This window comes from Electrona antarctica (assembly GCF_951216825.1).
Source record: "Electrona antarctica genome assembly, chromosome: 5".
Lineage (NCBI taxonomy): Eukaryota > Metazoa > Chordata > Actinopteri > Myctophiformes > Myctophidae > Electrona > Electrona antarctica.
The window spans coordinates 43,510,109-43,529,778 of record NC_136810.1 but is presented as its reverse complement, the minus strand read 5'-3'; the positions used below and the strand labels follow the sequence as shown (position 1 = coordinate 43,529,778).

Here is a 19,670-nt window from a genome sequence, read left to right as displayed (position 1 = left end):
AATTATCCTCTTTCTATCTGCAAAGTGTTTGCAGACTTGTTATGAGCTACTTCCTGTCAAGAAATTCCTTGCAGGTGATTTTTTTTCCTAAGTATTGGAGTTTGGAAGCACTCGTTTTTAGTAAAGCAACCTCCTGCTGCCACCTGAATTATGTGCAAATTCAAAACAGGTGGTATGCAGGGCTGTGAGTGATATCCAACGAGCACTCCCAAACTCTGACACTTAGGAAAAAAATTACCTGCACATAATTTCTTGACAGGAAGGATCATAACATGTCTACAGTGTTTTTTTATGAAACAAAAACTTTACAGATTGAAAGAGGATAATTCAAGCTTTCCGTACAGCCTACAGCTGCAATGTTGGTGAGTTCGACGTTGTTTAATACAATTAGATAGGACCTTTCTGTTTGGATGAATGGGCTGCCAATGGGAAGTTGCACCTAGTTAGCACCTTGCTGGCAAGATGGCCGTAGTCTGAATATCGTCAATAATGTTGCTGCTCTGACAAAACTCAGTCTATTAAATCACTAATCAGCACAACTGATGATATTTCTAATGTGATTTTTACCGTTCTCAAAACTTCTATTTAACGGCTAGGTGTGCTGTCAGTCATGCCCATGTCTGGATAGCCTATTTCAACCAATTGCTTGGTCAGACGAACTACCTGTACTAACTATTTTTTATTCCACTTTTGTCTTTAAAAAGTACCACCAGAGGGGGTTAAAGTACCACTAGTGGTACAGTACCAGTACCAGTGGTTGGGAACCTCTGATGTAAACCCTAGCAAATATCCCTCCATTGTGGATGCTGTGCAGGGAAAGCATAGCCTGGCTCCATGCAGCCCTGAATCGCTACCATTAAAACATTTTTTAGACTGAGTGTCAGGCTAGGGAAAGCAGACTGAGTGTCAGGCTAGGGAAAGCAGACTGAGTGTCAGGCTAGGGAAAGCAGACTGAGTGTCAGGCTAGGGAAAGCAGACTCCTGGCACAGTTATATGCATGAGACATTTTCATTGTTAAAGGACCACTTCACCCATTTTCTACCTAGCTTCATACATTCACTTTTTACTTCACTTCAAAAATTAGAACATTGTGTAAAAGTTCATTTTCTTCTGTAATATAATTAAACGTTCATATATTCTCAATTCATTGCGAGTATACAAGTAGGCTATTTAAAGGGATATTTCACTTTCAAAAAACGTTTTGGTCATTTTATCAGCTAGTCAGGTTTATGTGAACACCTCAGACAGTTTTTAAGTTGCTTGATTCAGTATTTAGATATTTGATATTAATTTTATCTTCCTATACAAACCCATTGTAACTTCAAACTCCACTTTAACCATGACAGATTCATCAAAAACACCTGACCTTATTTTTTCTGGTGACCGATATTGTCCTTCTAATACACGAGGGGGCCGTGGTTTTTCATTTACTGTTTTCATTTATTTTTAATATTTTTTTTTATTCTTTCCTTCCTCCGTCGTGCAGCAGAGTCTGCCACATTTTCCAAAAGAAATAAAAATAAATGAAAACAGTAAATGAAAAATCACATACTCGGAGGGCAGTATTCAATCACCAGAAAAAAAAAGGCGGGTGTCAAAAATAGCACCATGCACCAGAAATAGCAGCTTTACAAGCCCACGGCATGCCACTGCTTCACAAAGCCTGTAGGCCACAGTTCACAGTTCAAGGCAAAGGTTGTCTTATCTGATAATTGAAGTGACGTAATGGCGACTAGATAGTCTAGACCTCTAGAGGGGACACTTTCAGACGGATGTTCTGTTGACTGTTGGTGGTGGAAGCACCAGTCCACCAGCTACCATTCTGTTGACTGGTGGACTGGTGGAAGCACCAGTCCGCAAGCTACTGTTCTGTTGACTGTTGGTGGTGGAAGCACCAGTCCACCAGCTACCGTTCTGTTGACTGTTGGTGGTGGAAGCACCAGTCCACCAGCTACCGTTCTGTTGACTGTTGGTGGTGGAAGCACCAGTCCACCAGCTACTGTTCTGTTGACTGTTGGTGGTGGAAGCACCAGTCCACCAGCTACTGTTCTGTTGACTGTTGGTGGTGGAAGCACCAGTCCACCAGCTACTGTTCTGTTGACTGTTGGTGGTGGAAGCACCAGTCCACCAGCTACCGTTCTGTTGACTGTTGGTGGTGGAAGCACCAGTCCACCAGCTACCGCTAACTGTTCTGTTGACTGTTGGTGGTGGAAGCACCAGTCCACCAGCTACCGTTCTGTTGACTGTTGGTGGTGGAAGCACCAGTCCACCAGCTACTGTTCTGTTGACTGTTGGTGGTGGAAGCACCAGTCCACCAGCTACTGTTCTGTTGACTGTTGGTGGTGGAAGCACCAGTCCACCAGCTACCGTTCTGTTGACTGTTGGTGGTGGAAGCACCAGTCCACCAGCTACCGCTAACTGTTCTGTTGACTGTTGGTGGTGGAAGCACCAGTCCACCAGCTACCGTTCTGTTGACTGTTGGTGGTGGAAGCACCAGTCCACCAGCTACTGTTCTGTTGACTGTTGGTGGTGGAAGCACCAGTCCACCAGCTACTGTTCTGTTGACTGTTGGTGGTGGAAGCACCAGTCCACCAGCTACCGTTACTGTTCTGTTGACTGTTGGTGGTGGAAGCACCAGTCCACCAGCCACCGTTCTGTTGACTGTTGGTGGTTCACTGCTTTTAAACTTTGTGTAAGAAATTGGTTACTAGAGCGCCAATCATGCAACCATGAAAAACACTGCATGGCATTGGTCACAGATTAACTTTAGATCCTTTGCTAACTTGTAACTGCGTTTTGTAATTATTTTGTATTATTTATGGTGAGTATAATGTACAACTGTATGCTCTGTTTTCTATGTTACTTCATACTTTCATGATGAAAATTGGCATTTCATGCAAAATCCTATCTATTTTTGTATGTATTGTTCCGTCCAAGAAAACAAATAGATGAAAATGAAACTTCTTTAGACGTCGTTAAACAGTGTTATCTAAAACCATATGATATGATACAACAAAGACCCATTTCTTTCCACACACATGAATTGCATATGGTATAGAGGGTATGCGTGTGACATCATCACCATACCCGGAAGTTATGCGGGAACGCCTACTGAGTGGCAAAAAACTACTTTCTGGCCTCGACAGCCCATACATCCAAACAGAAAGGTCCTATTTGATTGCATTAAATGACTTTAAACAACATTAAAATCACTTTGTCACTCGATTTGCCACTCAATCTGCCACTCGATCTGCCATTCACTTTATGCATGCGCATACCCTCTATTGGGGAATGTGTGTCTAGATTCTGATGGGAATGTAAGGGCGTTAAAATCACGACACTTTTGTTTTAGGATATGCATTTCATTTGCAAAACACAACACGTTTGTGAATATACGTTTTATTTTGCAAAACACGCTTTATTTGTTTGCAAAGATTTGGCAGTAATATAGCATGTTTTTAAATACAATCATCAAAAAATAAATATCTGGTTTATGCTTAAAGAATGAACATTAAAAACAAACATAGCTGCCCTGATTATTTCCATTACACTTAACAGTTGTATGGCCTTAATCTTTTGTTTTTGTCCATCTCATGAAAATACATTTATTCTCATGACAAGAATGTATTCCATTATATCATCCAAGCAATCCCTTCTCTATGAAACGTATTATGTTATATAGTTTAAGAATACGTGTTATTTACATTTCCGTATTAAATGCATGATCAATACATGTAGGCTACAAGTAGAACTCATCAAACCAAGTAAGAGAACTCAACCTGAACGTTAAACAAATCTTACATCTCAACATCTATGAACAATTATTCATACAGTACAGTACGGTGAGGTATTCACGGATTTTTACAGTAATTCACATGTGTGTAGGCAGTGGCTCTCAAAAGTTCATGTCAAGGACCTCGACATTAATGTGTATTTGGCTGCGGGACCCCCTATTTGAAAATAATTTGTGCCAGGGACCCCACATAATAGAAAATCTGTGTTGTTCAAAAATGTCCAAAATAATTCCGAACGTCTCACAAATGTTCAAGACTTTTCAAATGTACAGAGCAGATTTTGTATTTTGGAAAACTTTGAATAGCCAAATAAAATAATATGAAGTTATGAACCTGTTTTCTCATTTTGCTGCAGGGGACCCCCTGGAACGCCCTCAAGGCTCTAGGACCCCCAGGGATCCCCAGACCCCACTTTGAGAACCACTGATCTATTAAGACCTAATTTATACACCGCTGTGCGTTGCTTTAGTGGTGTGTGTGCGTGTGTGTGTGCGCGCATGTGTGTGTGTGTGTGTGTGTGTGTGTGTGTTCCCTTATATTGTTTAGACTTCATGCTTATTGTTGTTGTACTTTTATGTTATTGTTTGTATAGCTATTGTATATGGCGTGACAACAATGGAAAGAAGGCCTAAGGCTTGATTGTGTTTTTACTTGACTGTATGTTGGCAAGTGCTAAGGCTATAACGTGCTATTTTATGTGATAGCACCAAAATCTATAAAATCAATCAATCAATCAATCAATCAATCAATCAATCAATCAATGTGTGTACGACTGTACATATGCATACAGTATGTATGTGTGTGTGTGTGCGTGTGTCAGAGCGTGGCCCAGCCGTCTCCTCCTGCTGTTCAAGGGGCTCTCAGCGCCGTCCCCCCTGAAACAGAAGGAGAAGAGGACTGAGTTATCGCCTCGCGTGGACTTCGTCGCACCACCTAAATGTTTGACCAAAGTTTGAGCCAACTTATTTTTTATAAATCAAGCATTAAGGCTCCATTCATCTGACTCAAACGGCCTCTTCAGAGACTAGGAGGAAAACAAAGATTCATTCAATAAAATAAAAAATAAAAAGCATAGTGGTTGAATGTCTTGTACGCTCCATTACAAATTGCAGTGGTGAACAGTGGAGTATTCAACTCCAGTACTCAACTCCAGCTTGGTCCCCGGGGCACAATGAGAAACGGTTTACACATACTGTGAAGTAACGCTTCACCCATTTTTCAGCCTTAATGTATCTTCATATAATTGGTCCTCTTCAGCTCACTAATAAGACGGCAGTGTTGGCACCATTTCTGTCTACTCAGAAGAGAGCTGTGGACAGTTCTGAAACCTGCCTACCAATGACATCATCGATGGGGATTCCAAGCTAATGGAAACCACAGCCTTTCTCTTCCCGTTACTGTAAATATGGCATCCAATGATGACGTATTCAGTGGTAAATCTCCACAGCCCTCCTCTGAGACACAGAGTGCGTAGACAGAAATGGTCCATTAGTGAGGACCAATTATATGAAGATACAGTTAAGCCATTAAAACTGGGAAAGCATGTGTGTGTCATTTTAGATTTTACAGAAACTATAGTAAAATACGCACATCACTTTGTAGAGGTGCTGGGTTCAATTCTATTTAAGTGGGTGGATCACTGACATCTTGAGTTTGACCAGATGAAGAGCCTTGGCTCGAAACGTCGTCAATAAATGTATCTTTTGGAGCATATGAGTGTGCGGGTTCCCTTCTCTTTTCATTTTAGATTTTAGCCTTGGCTATTCAAAAATAGCAGATGTACAAACTCACGTATATGAGAACTACTGTGAATGTGTGAGAACGACTCATTTCGAGGCCATTTGTACAATCAGCATGAGGTCTTAATGGGTTTTTCGTAAAGCTTGAGACATCTTGACAAATATTCTCTAAATTTCAGATGGGGGTCCGCGACCATGTACAGTATTGAATTTGTGGGTCCTTGACATTTTTTTTCTTTACTGGTTTTTATGATATAAACTTGAACTGTGAATTGTGACATTACACACCCTTGTGAGTTCATTTACACAGTTAGATTTAACTTGTTTTGTACTATTGGTGCAGTGGTGGCTATTGTAGAGGTCCTCCAGGCTATCATCTAACTACTACAGGACTTCACTATGTTTTAAGTCGGCTGTCTCCCTCTTTTGAAGGAGAGAGGTAATGCAATGACGTCCGAACTATAGTGACACAATCTTATAGTGTCCAATTCTTAGTCCTGGATTGTGTTTTTTTGCAATAAAGTTCTGTGTATGTAATAAGTAGGACTTCTGCAAGAGGTACACCTCAAGAATGAAGGAATACATGAAAAAAGTGGACACCACTTTAAACTTACCTTTCTGTAGAACTCCGGCAGCCATCTGAAAGTAGAAACACAGCAGTATATAAGCACATGTTCTATGAATACAAAAACAAACTGATGCTTTTTTCATAATTGCGTGTATTGTTGCTGCCAGGTAGACCTTTTTATGTTTTTTTTGGTAAATTAATGTGCACAAATCCTGTGCACAAGCTCACAACACATCACGTTGTGAGCTTGTGCACAGGACTTTGCGGATTGTCTTTAACACGTTACCTCCCGTTGCACTAAGCGGGATCAAATTAAATGAAAGAAAGACGAGGTCCCTCGTCTTGGCACAGGCGTGAAGAACGAGGCTCAAATGCAGAATAAATAATGGACCCTTGATGTGAAAAGGGTTGAAAACCACTGGCCTAAAGGGTTCATTATTCAAAACAAACGCTGGATTACTGTGTTGTTCTAAGTTCTAAAAGTAAGCTGCTGCTCTTAAAACTCACAGAAGCGTCGTCCTTGGGTTTGATGACGAGCTGAGGCACCCGGAGTCCCAGTCCCGACACGAACCATCCCACCATGCTGCAAAAACACACTGTCAGTCATTTAGCTGGGAAGGGGGCCCCCTGAACCCTTCAAGGACCCCTGGTGTTCCCTAAGGAAGGGGCCCCCTGAACCCTTCAAGGACCCCTGGTGTTCCCTAAACCCAACACACTGTCAGTCATTTAGCTGGGAAGGGGGCCCCCTGAACCCTTCAAGGACCCCTGGTGTTCCCTAAACCCAACACACTGTCAGTCATTTAGCTGGGAAGGGGGCCCCCTGAACCCTTCAAGGACCCCTGGTGTTCCCTAAACCCAACACACTGTCAGTCATTTAGCTGGGAAGGGGGCCCCCTGAACCCTTCAAGGACCCCTGGTGTTCCCTAAACCCAACACACTGTCAGTCATTTAGCTGGGAAGGGGGCCCCCTGAACCCTTCAAGGGCCCCTGGTGTTCCCTAAACCCAACACACTGTCGGTCATTTAGCTGGGAAGGGGGCCCCCTGAACCCTTCAAGGGCCCCTGGTGTTCCCTAAACCCAACACACTGTCAGTCATTTAGCTGGGAAGGGGCCCCCTGAACCCTTCAAGGGCCCCTGGTGTTCCCTAAACCCAACACACTGTCAGTCATTTAGCTGGGAAGGGGGCCCCCTGAACCCTTCAAGGGCCCCTGGTGTTCCCTAAACCCAACACCATAAAAGATCTGCCTGCCGTTCCTTCCACCAAATGAAATGTATCAATTAAAGCATGCATGGGATGATGGGCAACCGGCGGCCTTCACTTAATGTGGCCCTCAGGTTAATATCAGAATACTGATATATGATTGATTTCAGCTAATTACTAGTATTAAAATGTTAATTGTCTTTTTTATGCCCAATGTATTTGTATTTAGTTCATCAAGTTAACATAACTATAACTAAATGCATTTGAAATTAAAAAAAAATGTTATCAGGATTCTAATTCAAAAATAGCAAAAAACGATTCGGGATTTCAATTCAGCAAAAATAGCTGTGCAACGCGTTTTGAGCTTGTAGATCGGCTATTTTTGCTACGACAGTAATATGTAATGTGGCCTTCTGGAGTGAGTGTGGAAATATAAGTGTCCCTCTCCATCTTCAAAGTTGCCAGGCCCTGAATTAAAGGTTCAAAGCTAACGTACCGTGAAGCTTTGTCCTCTGTGTCCAGAGAGATTCCACTCAGAGACTGAGGCGGTGGGGACACGACTGCATGGAGAATACATGAAGAAAGCCACTTAATTTATTTGCTGACATTGTGCAGCATGCACATTGCATACAGTAACACATACATCATGCATGCATGTTAAACCAGTGTCCATAGTGTCTTTTTGGCCGGAAATAAAAGGATAGTTTAACCAATCTGTAAAAACTGTATGTTAAAGGACAACTTTAGTTTTTTTCAACTAAGGTTCATGTTTTAGGATGTTATTAGAGAAACTAAAAGATGAGTGTTATTTTTTTTCCATTTGTTGCTTTCTTTCGTTTTAGGGATTTTAGCTGTTTTTGACAGGGGGGCGGGGGCATTCGAGCATGGGGCTAAATATGTATTTTTTTTTACAACATTTTATAGCGATTTATTTTTTAATTATTTACTATAGTCCTAATAAACCCCAGGAAATTACATCTGGTCACAAAACATCACAAGATCTACTGAATGTGTCAAACTGACATTAAGCCTATGACACACAGTGTGGTTTCCCCCCAGTAGGCTACCTTCACATTCAGTAGATCCTGTGATTTTTCTGTGGCCAGATGTAATTTCCTGGGGTTCATTAGGGCTATAGTAAATAATAAAAAAAGAAATCGCCATAATATTTTGTAAATAAATACATATTTAGCCCCATGCTCGAATGCCCCCGCCCCCCTGTCAAAAACAGCTAAAATTCCTAAAACTAAAGAAAGCAGCAAATGAAAAAAAAGAACACTCATCTTTTACTTTCTCTAATAACATCCTAAAACATGAACCTTAGTTGAAAAAAACTAAAGTTGTCCTTTAATACAGTATAATTAGCACATCTGTTTGGTAGAGTATGTTAATACAATATAACTAGCACATCTTTAATGTAGAGTATGTTAATACATTAACTAGCACATCTGTATGGTAGAGTATGTTATAAGTTATAACTACTACAGTGTGGTGTGTGCATACCTTTGTCAAGAGAGGTGTTTGAGCGGCTGGGCCGGGGTGATCCTTCTATGGCACCAGGAAGGTGAGCCGGCTGAGGCATGGCTTGTTTGATCCAGTTCACCACCTGTCTGTGAGGAGGTTCTGCTATTAGTACAACATGTCAAATATAGATCGTCTCCAAAAACTCTGCCGATCTACAAGCTCAAAACGCGCCGCTTCATGCCGCATTTGGAACTTGTGGATCTGCTACTTTTGATGCTTTTCCATGACGCTTGTCATATAATGAAGTATGGCATTCATTTATATTAAAAAAGAACACTTAAACTTGACCCATTTAGACGATTCTACAAATGTCTTCTAAATCCTGACAGTTTTCAAGAAAAAAATCATGTTTCTATGTCAGTGGTTCTCAAACATTTTCATGTCAAGGACCCTCAAAAATATATGTAATTGGCCGCCGACCCCCATCTGAAAATATGTTGTTTCAGGGACCCCGCAGAAGCAAAGAAACACCAAAAGGGGTTCCTGTCCTGAATGGGTTAAAAACATTGAGAATATGGAGAAAATGTAGAAAAGAGTGTTGCCATATGTCTACTGTGTATGTGTGTGTGTAATGTGTATGTGTGTGTGTGTGTGTGTGCGCACGTGTGTGTGTGTGTGTGTGTGTGTGTGTGTGTGTGTGTGTGTGTGTGTGTGTGTGTGTGTGTGTGTGTGTGTGTGTGTGTGTGTGTGTGTGTGTGTGTGTGTGTGTGTGTGTGTGTTCTTACTGAGAAGGGCTTAAGTCTTCTGCCTCATCGTCTGACTCCATTTCAATCACCGGGATGTGTGGCAGGGGATCATAATCTGACGGACAAATCAATCAATCAATCAATCAATCAATCATAACTTGGTAGTGAGGTAAAAAAAATGTTCCCCACATTTCCTGACGGCGTAACGTTGATATATATATTTTTTGAGGGGCGCTAGCCCCTCCAATGTCCAGCTTTTGGTGTATGTGCACAAACGTTGTCCTAACACAAACATAATGCCATTGACAATGAAAGGACAATTTTGAGTGTTTGTGTAAACACAAACATTGCGTAACATAAACATTGAAGACGAAAGTAAGGACGTAAATTCTGACTGGCCGGAATGAGATGATTCTGTGGTGATTTCTGTGGCTTTCACCTTTATTTTTATTTTTGTATAGATGGATAGGGTGACAGTAAGCTGACAGGAAATGGGGAGAGATATGGGGGGTGACATGCAGCAAAGGCCATCGGGATCGGGAGTCGAACCCTCGGCACACTGCCAGACTGGATTACCAGCCAAGGTGCCCAGACGGCTACGCCAGCCGCCTGGGGAATGAGATGATGTATGATGATGTACGATTATAAGAGCGCCCCTCACTGTGATTTTTAAATTACATACCTGGCATTTGATTGACTTCAAACACCTGCAGATAAGGGATAGAGGATAGCATTTGTTCACAAATACTTACACAAAAATCAATACACTTTCTAAGTCTATAGGTTATCTTTCTAAACCTTGCCATTCCTAACTATTTCTTGGTACACTGCTTTAGAAAAGGTTTCAGTGAATATGTTTGTTTTAGTCTAATTGCAAGCCCATAAAGCCCCATTGTGAACCTGGACATTTTGAGTACCGTAAAGTTTTATATTACAAATGTTGAGTATGGGTCCCCAGCATGTAGAAACTGCCGGATGCTAACTTGCATTATGTTGGGCAATTTTCATAATTAGCATAATAAGCTGGGGTACCATTAATATCCTATATAAGGCAAACATTTCAAAATGTCATTATGCTTTAATTAGCATGTGACGGGTCAAACTAGGGCTTTTTCATGATTCTGAATCCATTGCAAGCAGTGGTTTTGCACACTGTAAACGTCCACAGCCGCCATCACAAATGTGATGAGGTCAGCATATTTGGGCTATATCACTATCACTAGCTACAAGTGGCTATATCACTGTTTTTTTTCATTGGCACGTTTGATTGTCAAGGTTTCAGCCTCCAGTAAGAAACCCTAAATACAAAGGGAAAGACATCATTGCACATAACAACCACACCAAGGGGTCTAATGAAGTACTGTCACCTCATAGACACATGAAAAAATAGGAAAGAAATGCCAAAATCACAGAACGCACTCCATATTTAAAAGACGTTCTGGGAGTTTCATCCAGGGTGTGGACTCTATATTAACCCATTTAGGAATTAGGACTGAAGATGAATGTTGCTATCTAGTGTAGAGCAAAAAGAACCCCAAAGGGGTTCCCGTCCTGAATGGGTTAAAGGGCCTATGTAGAGGTTTCGCTCTGACCAGCAGCTGGGGTTGTATTGTTGTCGTGTATGTATGTGAACATTTACCTCGGTATGTTCAACTTCTTCAATTATGTCCTCTCTGTACTTGTCCTCCGGCTGAGGCAGCACCTTGGACAGACTCTGAGCTACCCAGTTGATCACGGCATTCCTGAGAGAGAGAGAGAGAGAGAGAGAGAGCGAGAGAGAGAGAGAGAGAGAGAGATTGTTCTGTATTGCACCAAAGGATTGGATAAAGTAATATTTTTGCGACCAAAGGTCGCAGTTAACTATTGTGCATTTCCCGTCAGTGTGTCAGCCAGGCACCGTCAGTGTGTCAGGCACCATATATGGTGCCCAGGTCTCGTGACATCATGTGACATCATCAGGGATGGAGATCCCTGATGCCATATTTGGAGATCCCTGATGTCATCAATATTGGCCAGCAACTCCATGACCTCAAACCTTAGATCTCCATATATGGAGCTGACCTGTTCTGACATTCCATATGTTGATCCTTCCCCATCCATCCTTCCTCTTCGATGTCTCCCTTTTGACTGATACCTGTCCATTTAAACTCTAGACGGGCCCGTCCCAAAGTTATTAGTGCAGCCGTGCTGGCAGCCGGCGAAAACTAGAGTTCTTAACAGGCCCGAAAATTAAGATCTTACCCCCCCATGCCAAAGGGCCAGCGCTCGCTCAACAGTCTGCTGTCACCCAGGCAGATATGTTGATCTGACCCCCCATTCCAAAGCGCCAGCGCTCGCCCAGCAGTCTTCAGTCACCCAGGCGGATGCGTGCACGCCCTCAGGCGTGTTACTGGTTAATCACATTAAGTGACTGGATTGCAGATTTTAAACACACACGTGGTCATACCGTACCTTTCTCCATCGTCTGCTGACTGATGGATGGGAAATGAATGAAACATAAAGAACATATTAACCACATATCGTCACACGATTGTTTAAAAATGCTTATGAAATGTTGCCATATATACCGTCATGGCTAAAAGTGCGAGGGCACATTGAAAGTATAGGTTAATAGACTGACGTCACCTTGACTTCACCAATGTCGGACCTGCTCAGTCGGGGGGAGCCTGTGGGGGTAGGCTGTGGTAGAGCACTGATGAAGCCATTAGACAACCAGCCTAGTACGCCACTGAACACAGAGAGAGAGAGAGAGAGAGAGAGAGAGAGAGTGAGAGAGAGAGTCAGAGGTCTTCTGTGCCTGTATTGTACTTCTATAACCTGTATCTGTAGCTTTTACTGCTGTGCTGTCTCTGGTGCCTGAATTTCCCCCACAGGATCAATAAAGGTATCTGCCTATCGATCTATCATACATATGTCTCGCTGCAACAATTATTGGAAGCCCCTCTCCATGGACGGCGCCACAGCTTTGAAAGAAATTCTCTCAGCACACGCACGTTCACGTGACTCCACATTTTGCACAACAACTGCTAAGTACTCTGGCAAGGTTTTAGGCTTACCATCCCACCCGCAATATCTTCACATATTGTACAGTAAGCATACATTGCCTTATTACGCAATATAGGAAGGCTACTTGCTCAAGTGGTGCACCGTCATATTTGTCATCACTTTAGGCCCCTCCCTTTTTTCACTATTTACCCCAACACACATTGGACTGATTCACACACCACGCACACACACACACACACACACACACACACACACACACACACACACACACACACACACACACACACACACACACACACACACACAGTGTACAGTACAGTACAGTACGGTACGGTGCGGTGCGGTACGGTACAGTATGGTACAGCACAGTACAATATGGTACAATACAAAACAGTACAGTATAGTACAGCACAGCACAGTGCAGTATGGTACAGCACAGCACAGTGCAGTATGGTACAGTACAGTACGGCACAGTTCAATACAGTACAGTATGCAGTACCATACTGTACTCTACTGTAGCATACAGTACAGTACGCTACTGCACAGTACAGTATGCTACAGTAGAGTGCAGTATGGTACAGTACAGCACAGTACAGTATGGTACAGTACAGTACAGTAGGTACGGTATGGTACAGTACAGTATGCTACAGTACAGTACAGTACAGTCTGGTATGGTACAGTAAAGTACAGTATGTTACAGTACAGTACAGTACAGTCTGGTACGGTACAGTAAAGTACAGTATGTTACAGTACAGTATGGTACATTACAGTACGGTACAGTACTTTGTGGTACAGTACAGTACAGTATGGTACATTACAGTACGGTACAGTACATTATGCTACAGTACACTCCAATGCACAGCAATGTCTGCCCCTATGTCCATGTATGTCTCCATGCATGTATGTCCACTTCAGTACGGCAACACAGACACACACACCCATTGACCACTGCAGCAGCAATCTCTCTACAGTACAGTACAGCCATTGACCACTGCAGCAGCAATGGTACAGACAATAAACCACGTCGTTATTTCCAACTACTTCCCGTCTGCATTCACACCCTATTCTCCATGTGCATCAATCATACTCAGTACTCACACCAACACCTTCCTTGCTCACTACAAATAGCAGTGCAACATTGCAAGGGTGACAACCTCGCAAGGGAGCCAACGACGCATGGAGCTAGAATCGAGACCGGCCGAAGGCCGGGCGAGTTTCTAGTGGGTACAATACATAGTGATATCTGAAATGTATTCAACCCTATGGGTACATTATTACCCATAGGGCCATTTTATTACCAGTAAGACGCCTGAGTGCGAGAATTCGTGCACGCATCTGCCATGGTGACAGCAGACTGCTGGGCGAGCGCTGGCACTTTGGCGTGGGGGGTCAGATCCACATATGGAATGAATTCTGTACTGGCCATATGTGGAGCAGGTCTTGAGTGTACAGGGTTTGATGAGGTTGGAACAACATATGGAATGTCAGAACACGTCAGCTCCATATATGGAGATCTAAGGGTTTGAGGTTAGATGTCAGATGTAGAGTTGCTGGCCAATATTGATGACATCAGGGATCTATGGGCTTAATTTTGATGACATCAGGGATCTCCATATATGGGCTTAATATTGATGACATCAGGGATCTCCATCCCTGATGATGTCATGTGATGGACATGCCTTTGGGTGACTAACTAGTACGACGGGAAATGTATGTTTTCATAGTAAATGCGACCTGCAGTCGCAATAACCCTGTATGGTGACATGAACACACGCGCACGCACACGCACACACGCGCACACACACACACACACACACACACACACACACACACACACACACACACACACACACACACACACACACACACACACACACACACACACACACACACACACACACACACACACACGTTTACCTCTCTTCTGAGCTCTCCCCTTCTGTCTTCTTCACTGTGTGTGGAGGTTGACATTTACAACATGTTACTTAATATACAATACATGCATGTATGGAAATATTAACACACACACACACACACACACACACACACACACACACACACACACACACACACACACACACACACACACACACACACACACACACACACACACACACACGCTTAAATGAGAACATGCTCACCCTCTTTCTTGCCGGGCTGTGGGAACACAAAGAGAAAAAAAGAATAAAAAAGAGAATACGTTTTAATAATAAAAAAAGTTGCAGATGCAGATCTACAAGCATACAATGTGCATTTTGTAACTACTGTAACAATGTGATGCATCATCATACGACAAGAATATGCTCAATACACAGCAGCCATATTTTACAGAAATTGGGCCTCTTCCTTCAGGTCTTACCAATGACACTAATGAAGGCTCTGTTCCATATAGTGTAGCACAGTGGTTCTAAAACATTTTAATTTCAAGGACCCCATAACTCTGAGAGTGTACAAATGGACCCTTACAGGTACATTCATTTTGGTTCCATTTGTACACACATTGAGACCCACTGATGTAGCAGAGTGTTTCCAGTGAGCCAACATGCACAATATTAGCACCCTGACTCTGTTTGACCAGAATGCAACAGAGCCTTCTTTAGTATCATTGGTAAGACATAAGCAGGAAGTAACAGTTTTAACCGGAAGTGCATTATTTGTCAATGGGATCCGGCAACTACTGGCGATAGCAGGCGAACAGGCGATGGTCGAAAAGTGGGCGGCGGAACGTCGGCGGAAAAGATGACAATAATTCATCTTTTGGGCGACATCGTCCGGCGATAGTGGGCGATAGCCGATTAGCCGTTGTTCTCCTGCTGTTAAAACGCACTGTAAGGAAGAGGCCCAATTTCCTTTCAATATGGCCCCTGTGCATAGAGCCTATTCGTGCTCGATGCACAACCATGTGTATAAACAGGCACTCTACAATTCAACATACATTCTGAAGACAAGGCCTGATTTATCTCGGTTGCACATCGTGTCTTGCACCGGCGAATACAACCGATCTACATGCTCAGAAGGAAACATGTTGTGAGCTTGTAGGTCGGTTATTTTCTGTACAAGACAAGTGTGTGTGTGTGTGTGTGTGTGTGTGTGTGTGTGTGTGTGTGTGTGTGTGAGTGATCCCGTACAGCAGGTTTGGTGGTCTCTTCTGCTCCAGGGCCACCAGGGGGTTGGGGCACCACTTTCACCACCCAATTAAACATCCTGTTGAACACGCACACACACACCACACACACACACACACACACGCACACACACACACACACACACAGTGTTTTCTTGTGTAGTTCACGTGTGGAGACAAAACCTTTAAGATTTAAGTCTGTATTTTGTCATACTGTACGAGGATGCCAAGCAATCAACATTTCAACAAGCTCACATCACGCCACCGTGAGCTTGTAGATCAGCTATTTTCAGGCACGAGATCAAAGGTTTTCAGCAGAGATCAAAAGGTCCATCTCCTGACATATATCCTAATCCCTGGTTCGTAGTAGTACAGGATTAAGTAGTGTGGTATTTATACACAGTATGTCTGGTCTAAATCCTGGATTAGCTGCAAACATTTGATTCTGAATCAATTTCAGCAATTATTGTTGGGTTTCATTAGTACAGGGATGACATATATATACCTGTCTACTGTATATTGTACAGTAACTGAGAATGTTTTAATTTAAAATGAATGCGCTAGTAATGTTCATTTATCCATTTGTAACTCGGAGTGCACACAAAACAATAACCAAATTAGTTAAAATGTTGGTTGCATCTGCAACCAAAATTGAGTTGAGTTAAATTAGCAAATTGATTTAAATTAATACTGAGGATTTTGATTGTGTATACGTGATACACACCTCCACGCAGTACAGTACATCTGCGACCTCAGCCGAGCCGAGATTCTCCAATTTCTCCACAACAAGACAATAAGCCTTTCAGCACATAACTTATCAAACTTCATCCAGATGAAAAGGTAGCACAGAATGACGGATAATTTGTTCTTACCTGTGTGTTTAGAAGTGGTTCTGCATTCCTGGTGGTGTCTGGAGAAGAGTCCAGCGTACGTATGTTCTCTTCTGTTGGGATTTAGCTCGATAGGGCTAACAAGCTAACTGGATTAGCAGACAACCCACCTGAAGCCAAGGACACCTCATCACTGGAGTTTACAGAGTATTACCACCACCTCATGTAGCTCAGGTCCAGTGCTTACTGTATAGCGAGTCAAGCACTGCACCAGGGCTACACCTCCTGCATCAGGGAACAGTCACAGCCCACAAAGGAAATGGAAAGGGAGGCATTCTGTATTTATTTACACCCAGCAGATGGATGCTCAGATGGTGACACTATTGTTGGCACAAATTAATATCCCTTGATAAGCTTTGAGTGACAGAAACAGTAAGACAAATCTTTAGGATCTTTTAGGAGAGTAGCCTACAGATGTTACCATTTTGATCAGAAACAAATCTTATTCGCGAAGCTTCACTCTCCTCATACCTCAACCAAGCATGATATGTAGTCTACCTCTGGTCCATAGCCCTAATGCCGTTGTTAGGGCTATGGACCAGAGCTAGATGTAGTCCAGTGGTTCTCAAAACGTGCGCCATGATGAGACGAGGCACACCTGGAGTCAGAGTGTCTTGGGATTAAAACCAAGACGCTCAGGTTCAAGAGGTTTAGGCTAACCCTTTAAAACCTGCATGCAGGTGGCTTTTGGTTTGCTCTTTTGATGTTTCACTCTGCGTTACGTTTCAAAATCTCACGGTGTAGCCTAACTTCATTAATATTGTCCATTTGGTGTTCATTGGACACAACAAGAAGTTTGAAAGCCAACTGATGTAGCATACCTATAGGCCTATCCTTCTGCTTTGGCATGTTAATGCAGCATTGTCCAATCAGTAACACATAAGAGGTGCAGCAAGAATGTAAAAAGCAAGATGTTCATAATGATTTTGTGGAAGTAGTGGTGCCCCAGACAAGATCCAGCTCTGCCAATTGAGCTTAGCTTAGTTTCGTTCTATTGCATAGGTTTGCCGAGGGGGAGACTGGGGTTCAATTCCTGAGTGGTGCGAATCACTACATGTAGCTTCACAGATGACATGTTTGCTTATCAGAAGCCAACTGGCCAGACATCATGGCTCTAACTCACAAACAGGATGAACACTCTCTATAAGCACAGACTGCTAGTTTATTAACCACATACATGAACTAGTTACACTTACTGTTTAGTCCCCCAGGGCTCTATGCTAGGGTCTCTACTACTCTATAGTATGTTGCTCTACACTATTATAGTGATTTGGTGTGTAGAAGAGTCTACAGTCTACACACCAAATCACTATAAGCTCACGTTAAATAATAAGCCGATTGACAGATATTTTTTAGTTTGTTGTTGAAACGGGTAGGCTATAAAACAAAAGGAAGGAACACAATCAAGCCTGAAGGGTTTTGTTCCCCCTGTAATTTATTTTTTCATGATATCTTTTCTTCCATTGTTATCCATTCCATTATTATTATTATTATTATTATTATTATCCTCCTCTAAAGTGAATGTATGAGAAAAATGCATTCGCTAACTTAGTTAGTTATTTAAGGATTATGAGCCACATCATCTGACATATCGGAAGAGACATAGTGTGTAACTGTGTGTGTGCGCTTCCCCTATCATCATGGCAAGTTGGCATCAGTTGCTGGGGTTACCCAGCAACTGATGCATGTTAGAGAACAGCAGTGGGGTCGAGGGCCCGCAGTGACCACCCCAGTCTGTAGACAGACTTATAATAATGAGCATTAGTGAGGATCAATTACGTCATTATATGAAGATAATGGAGTCTCATAATTAGATTATAGGAACGCGCACTGGACTATGTATTATATCTGCTGATATTCTATTGGCCAGACCTGCATCAGATAAAACAGATAAAACAGATAAAAGGTCATTACACAACTCATTGTGACACTTAAGTAGATCCACTGGGGTTCATGTTGGGCAGTGTGTGTGAGGATACAATAACCTGCGGTCGGTCAGTGCAGTCCCATCAGACAGGAGGAGGACCTGAGATGATCCCATTATGAGCTTATGTGGGGATAAGCTGGGAGCCACCCGCAGCAACATGACAGCACCTTACTTACTGCTGGCCTCAATCCTGAAGCACCCAATGATACAGCTGCTCCCACACACACAAAACATTAGGACCGTTTTTATGAAAGGGTTGTTTATTTTTTCATCAAATATTTTGATGTATATACACATTCTTGTATTTGTTCTTGTATTTGTTTTACTGACAATAAGGTTAGAAATAAGTCTTGGGTAAGGCATAGTTTTACTGGGGTTAAGGTTAGGAATAAGGTTAGGTTGACCGTTTAGGCATAGTTTACCGAGGTTACGTTTAGGAATACCAGGCTGTACGCCCGAGGCGACAGTGTTTTTGAGACGACAGTGTTTTTGAGGCGAGCGTTCTGGTATTCCACTGCATCTGGTAAGGATGTCTAATAGAATACACACCACCTCCACCTTCTGCTAAGTGCATTCTGGCACTGTCTGTACCAAGTTGATCTGACTGTCTGTACCAAGTTGATCTGACTTCCCATAGGTTCTCGCCAGCTCTTGCATAAAATCGGGAGTACAGAGTTGACCTCTGACATAGAGCTACTGTACATATTAACAGAGCAACTACTTTTAAAGATATTTGGGGAAAACTGTAATTTTTGTGCCATTTCAAATACATTTGGATTTGGTCTTAAGGTGTTTTATACCAAGTGACTGCAAAACTTTGAAAGAGAGAGAGAGAGAGAGAGAGAGAGAGAGAGAGAGAGAGAGAGAGAGAAAGGGAAAGCTAAATCCTGAGTGGCTGATCTGTGATGGAAGTTAATCCTGATGACTTCTGGCATTAAGATGCATCTGCTCAAACATTAGACATACCCCAGCACGAATGGACTGCCAAACACGCATGCATGCACACGCACGCACGCACGCACGCACGCACGCACGCACGCACGCACACACGCACGCACGCACGCACGCACACACACACACACACAGTGTTTTCATTGATGTACGTTTCTTTACCTCACTCCATGTTCCATGTCTTTTCTTCCAGCATACCTATTGTGACCTGACCTCCAACTGCTTTTAATAGGAATATAACAACACATTTACAACATTAC

At 42.7% G+C, this 19,670-nt stretch overlaps 1 protein-coding gene across 1 annotated transcript in view; it reads right to left on the bottom strand.

The window, feature by feature from the left end:
* Positions 1-19,670, bottom strand: part of LOC306923997 (uncharacterized protein) — a gene marked incomplete at both ends in the record, with an annotated part of 59,729 nt that overhangs the window by 38,659 nt on the left and 1,400 nt on the right. Inside the window, 10 exons of the mRNA XM_079502341.1 lie at positions 6,148-6,172; positions 6,609-6,684; positions 7,799-7,862; positions 8,806-8,912; positions 9,552-9,627; positions 10,195-10,219; positions 11,152-11,254; positions 12,133-12,240; positions 13,817-13,892; positions 14,660-14,675. Of these exons, the coding sequence (XP_079358467.1) occupies positions 6,148-6,172; positions 6,609-6,684; positions 7,799-7,862; positions 8,806-8,912; positions 9,552-9,627; positions 10,195-10,219; positions 11,152-11,254; positions 12,133-12,240; positions 13,817-13,892; positions 14,660-14,675 (676 nt within the window). The remainder of the gene's footprint in view (positions 1-6,147; positions 6,173-6,608; positions 6,685-7,798; positions 7,863-8,805; positions 8,913-9,551; positions 9,628-10,194; positions 10,220-11,151; positions 11,255-12,132; positions 12,241-13,816; positions 13,893-14,659; positions 14,676-19,670) is intronic.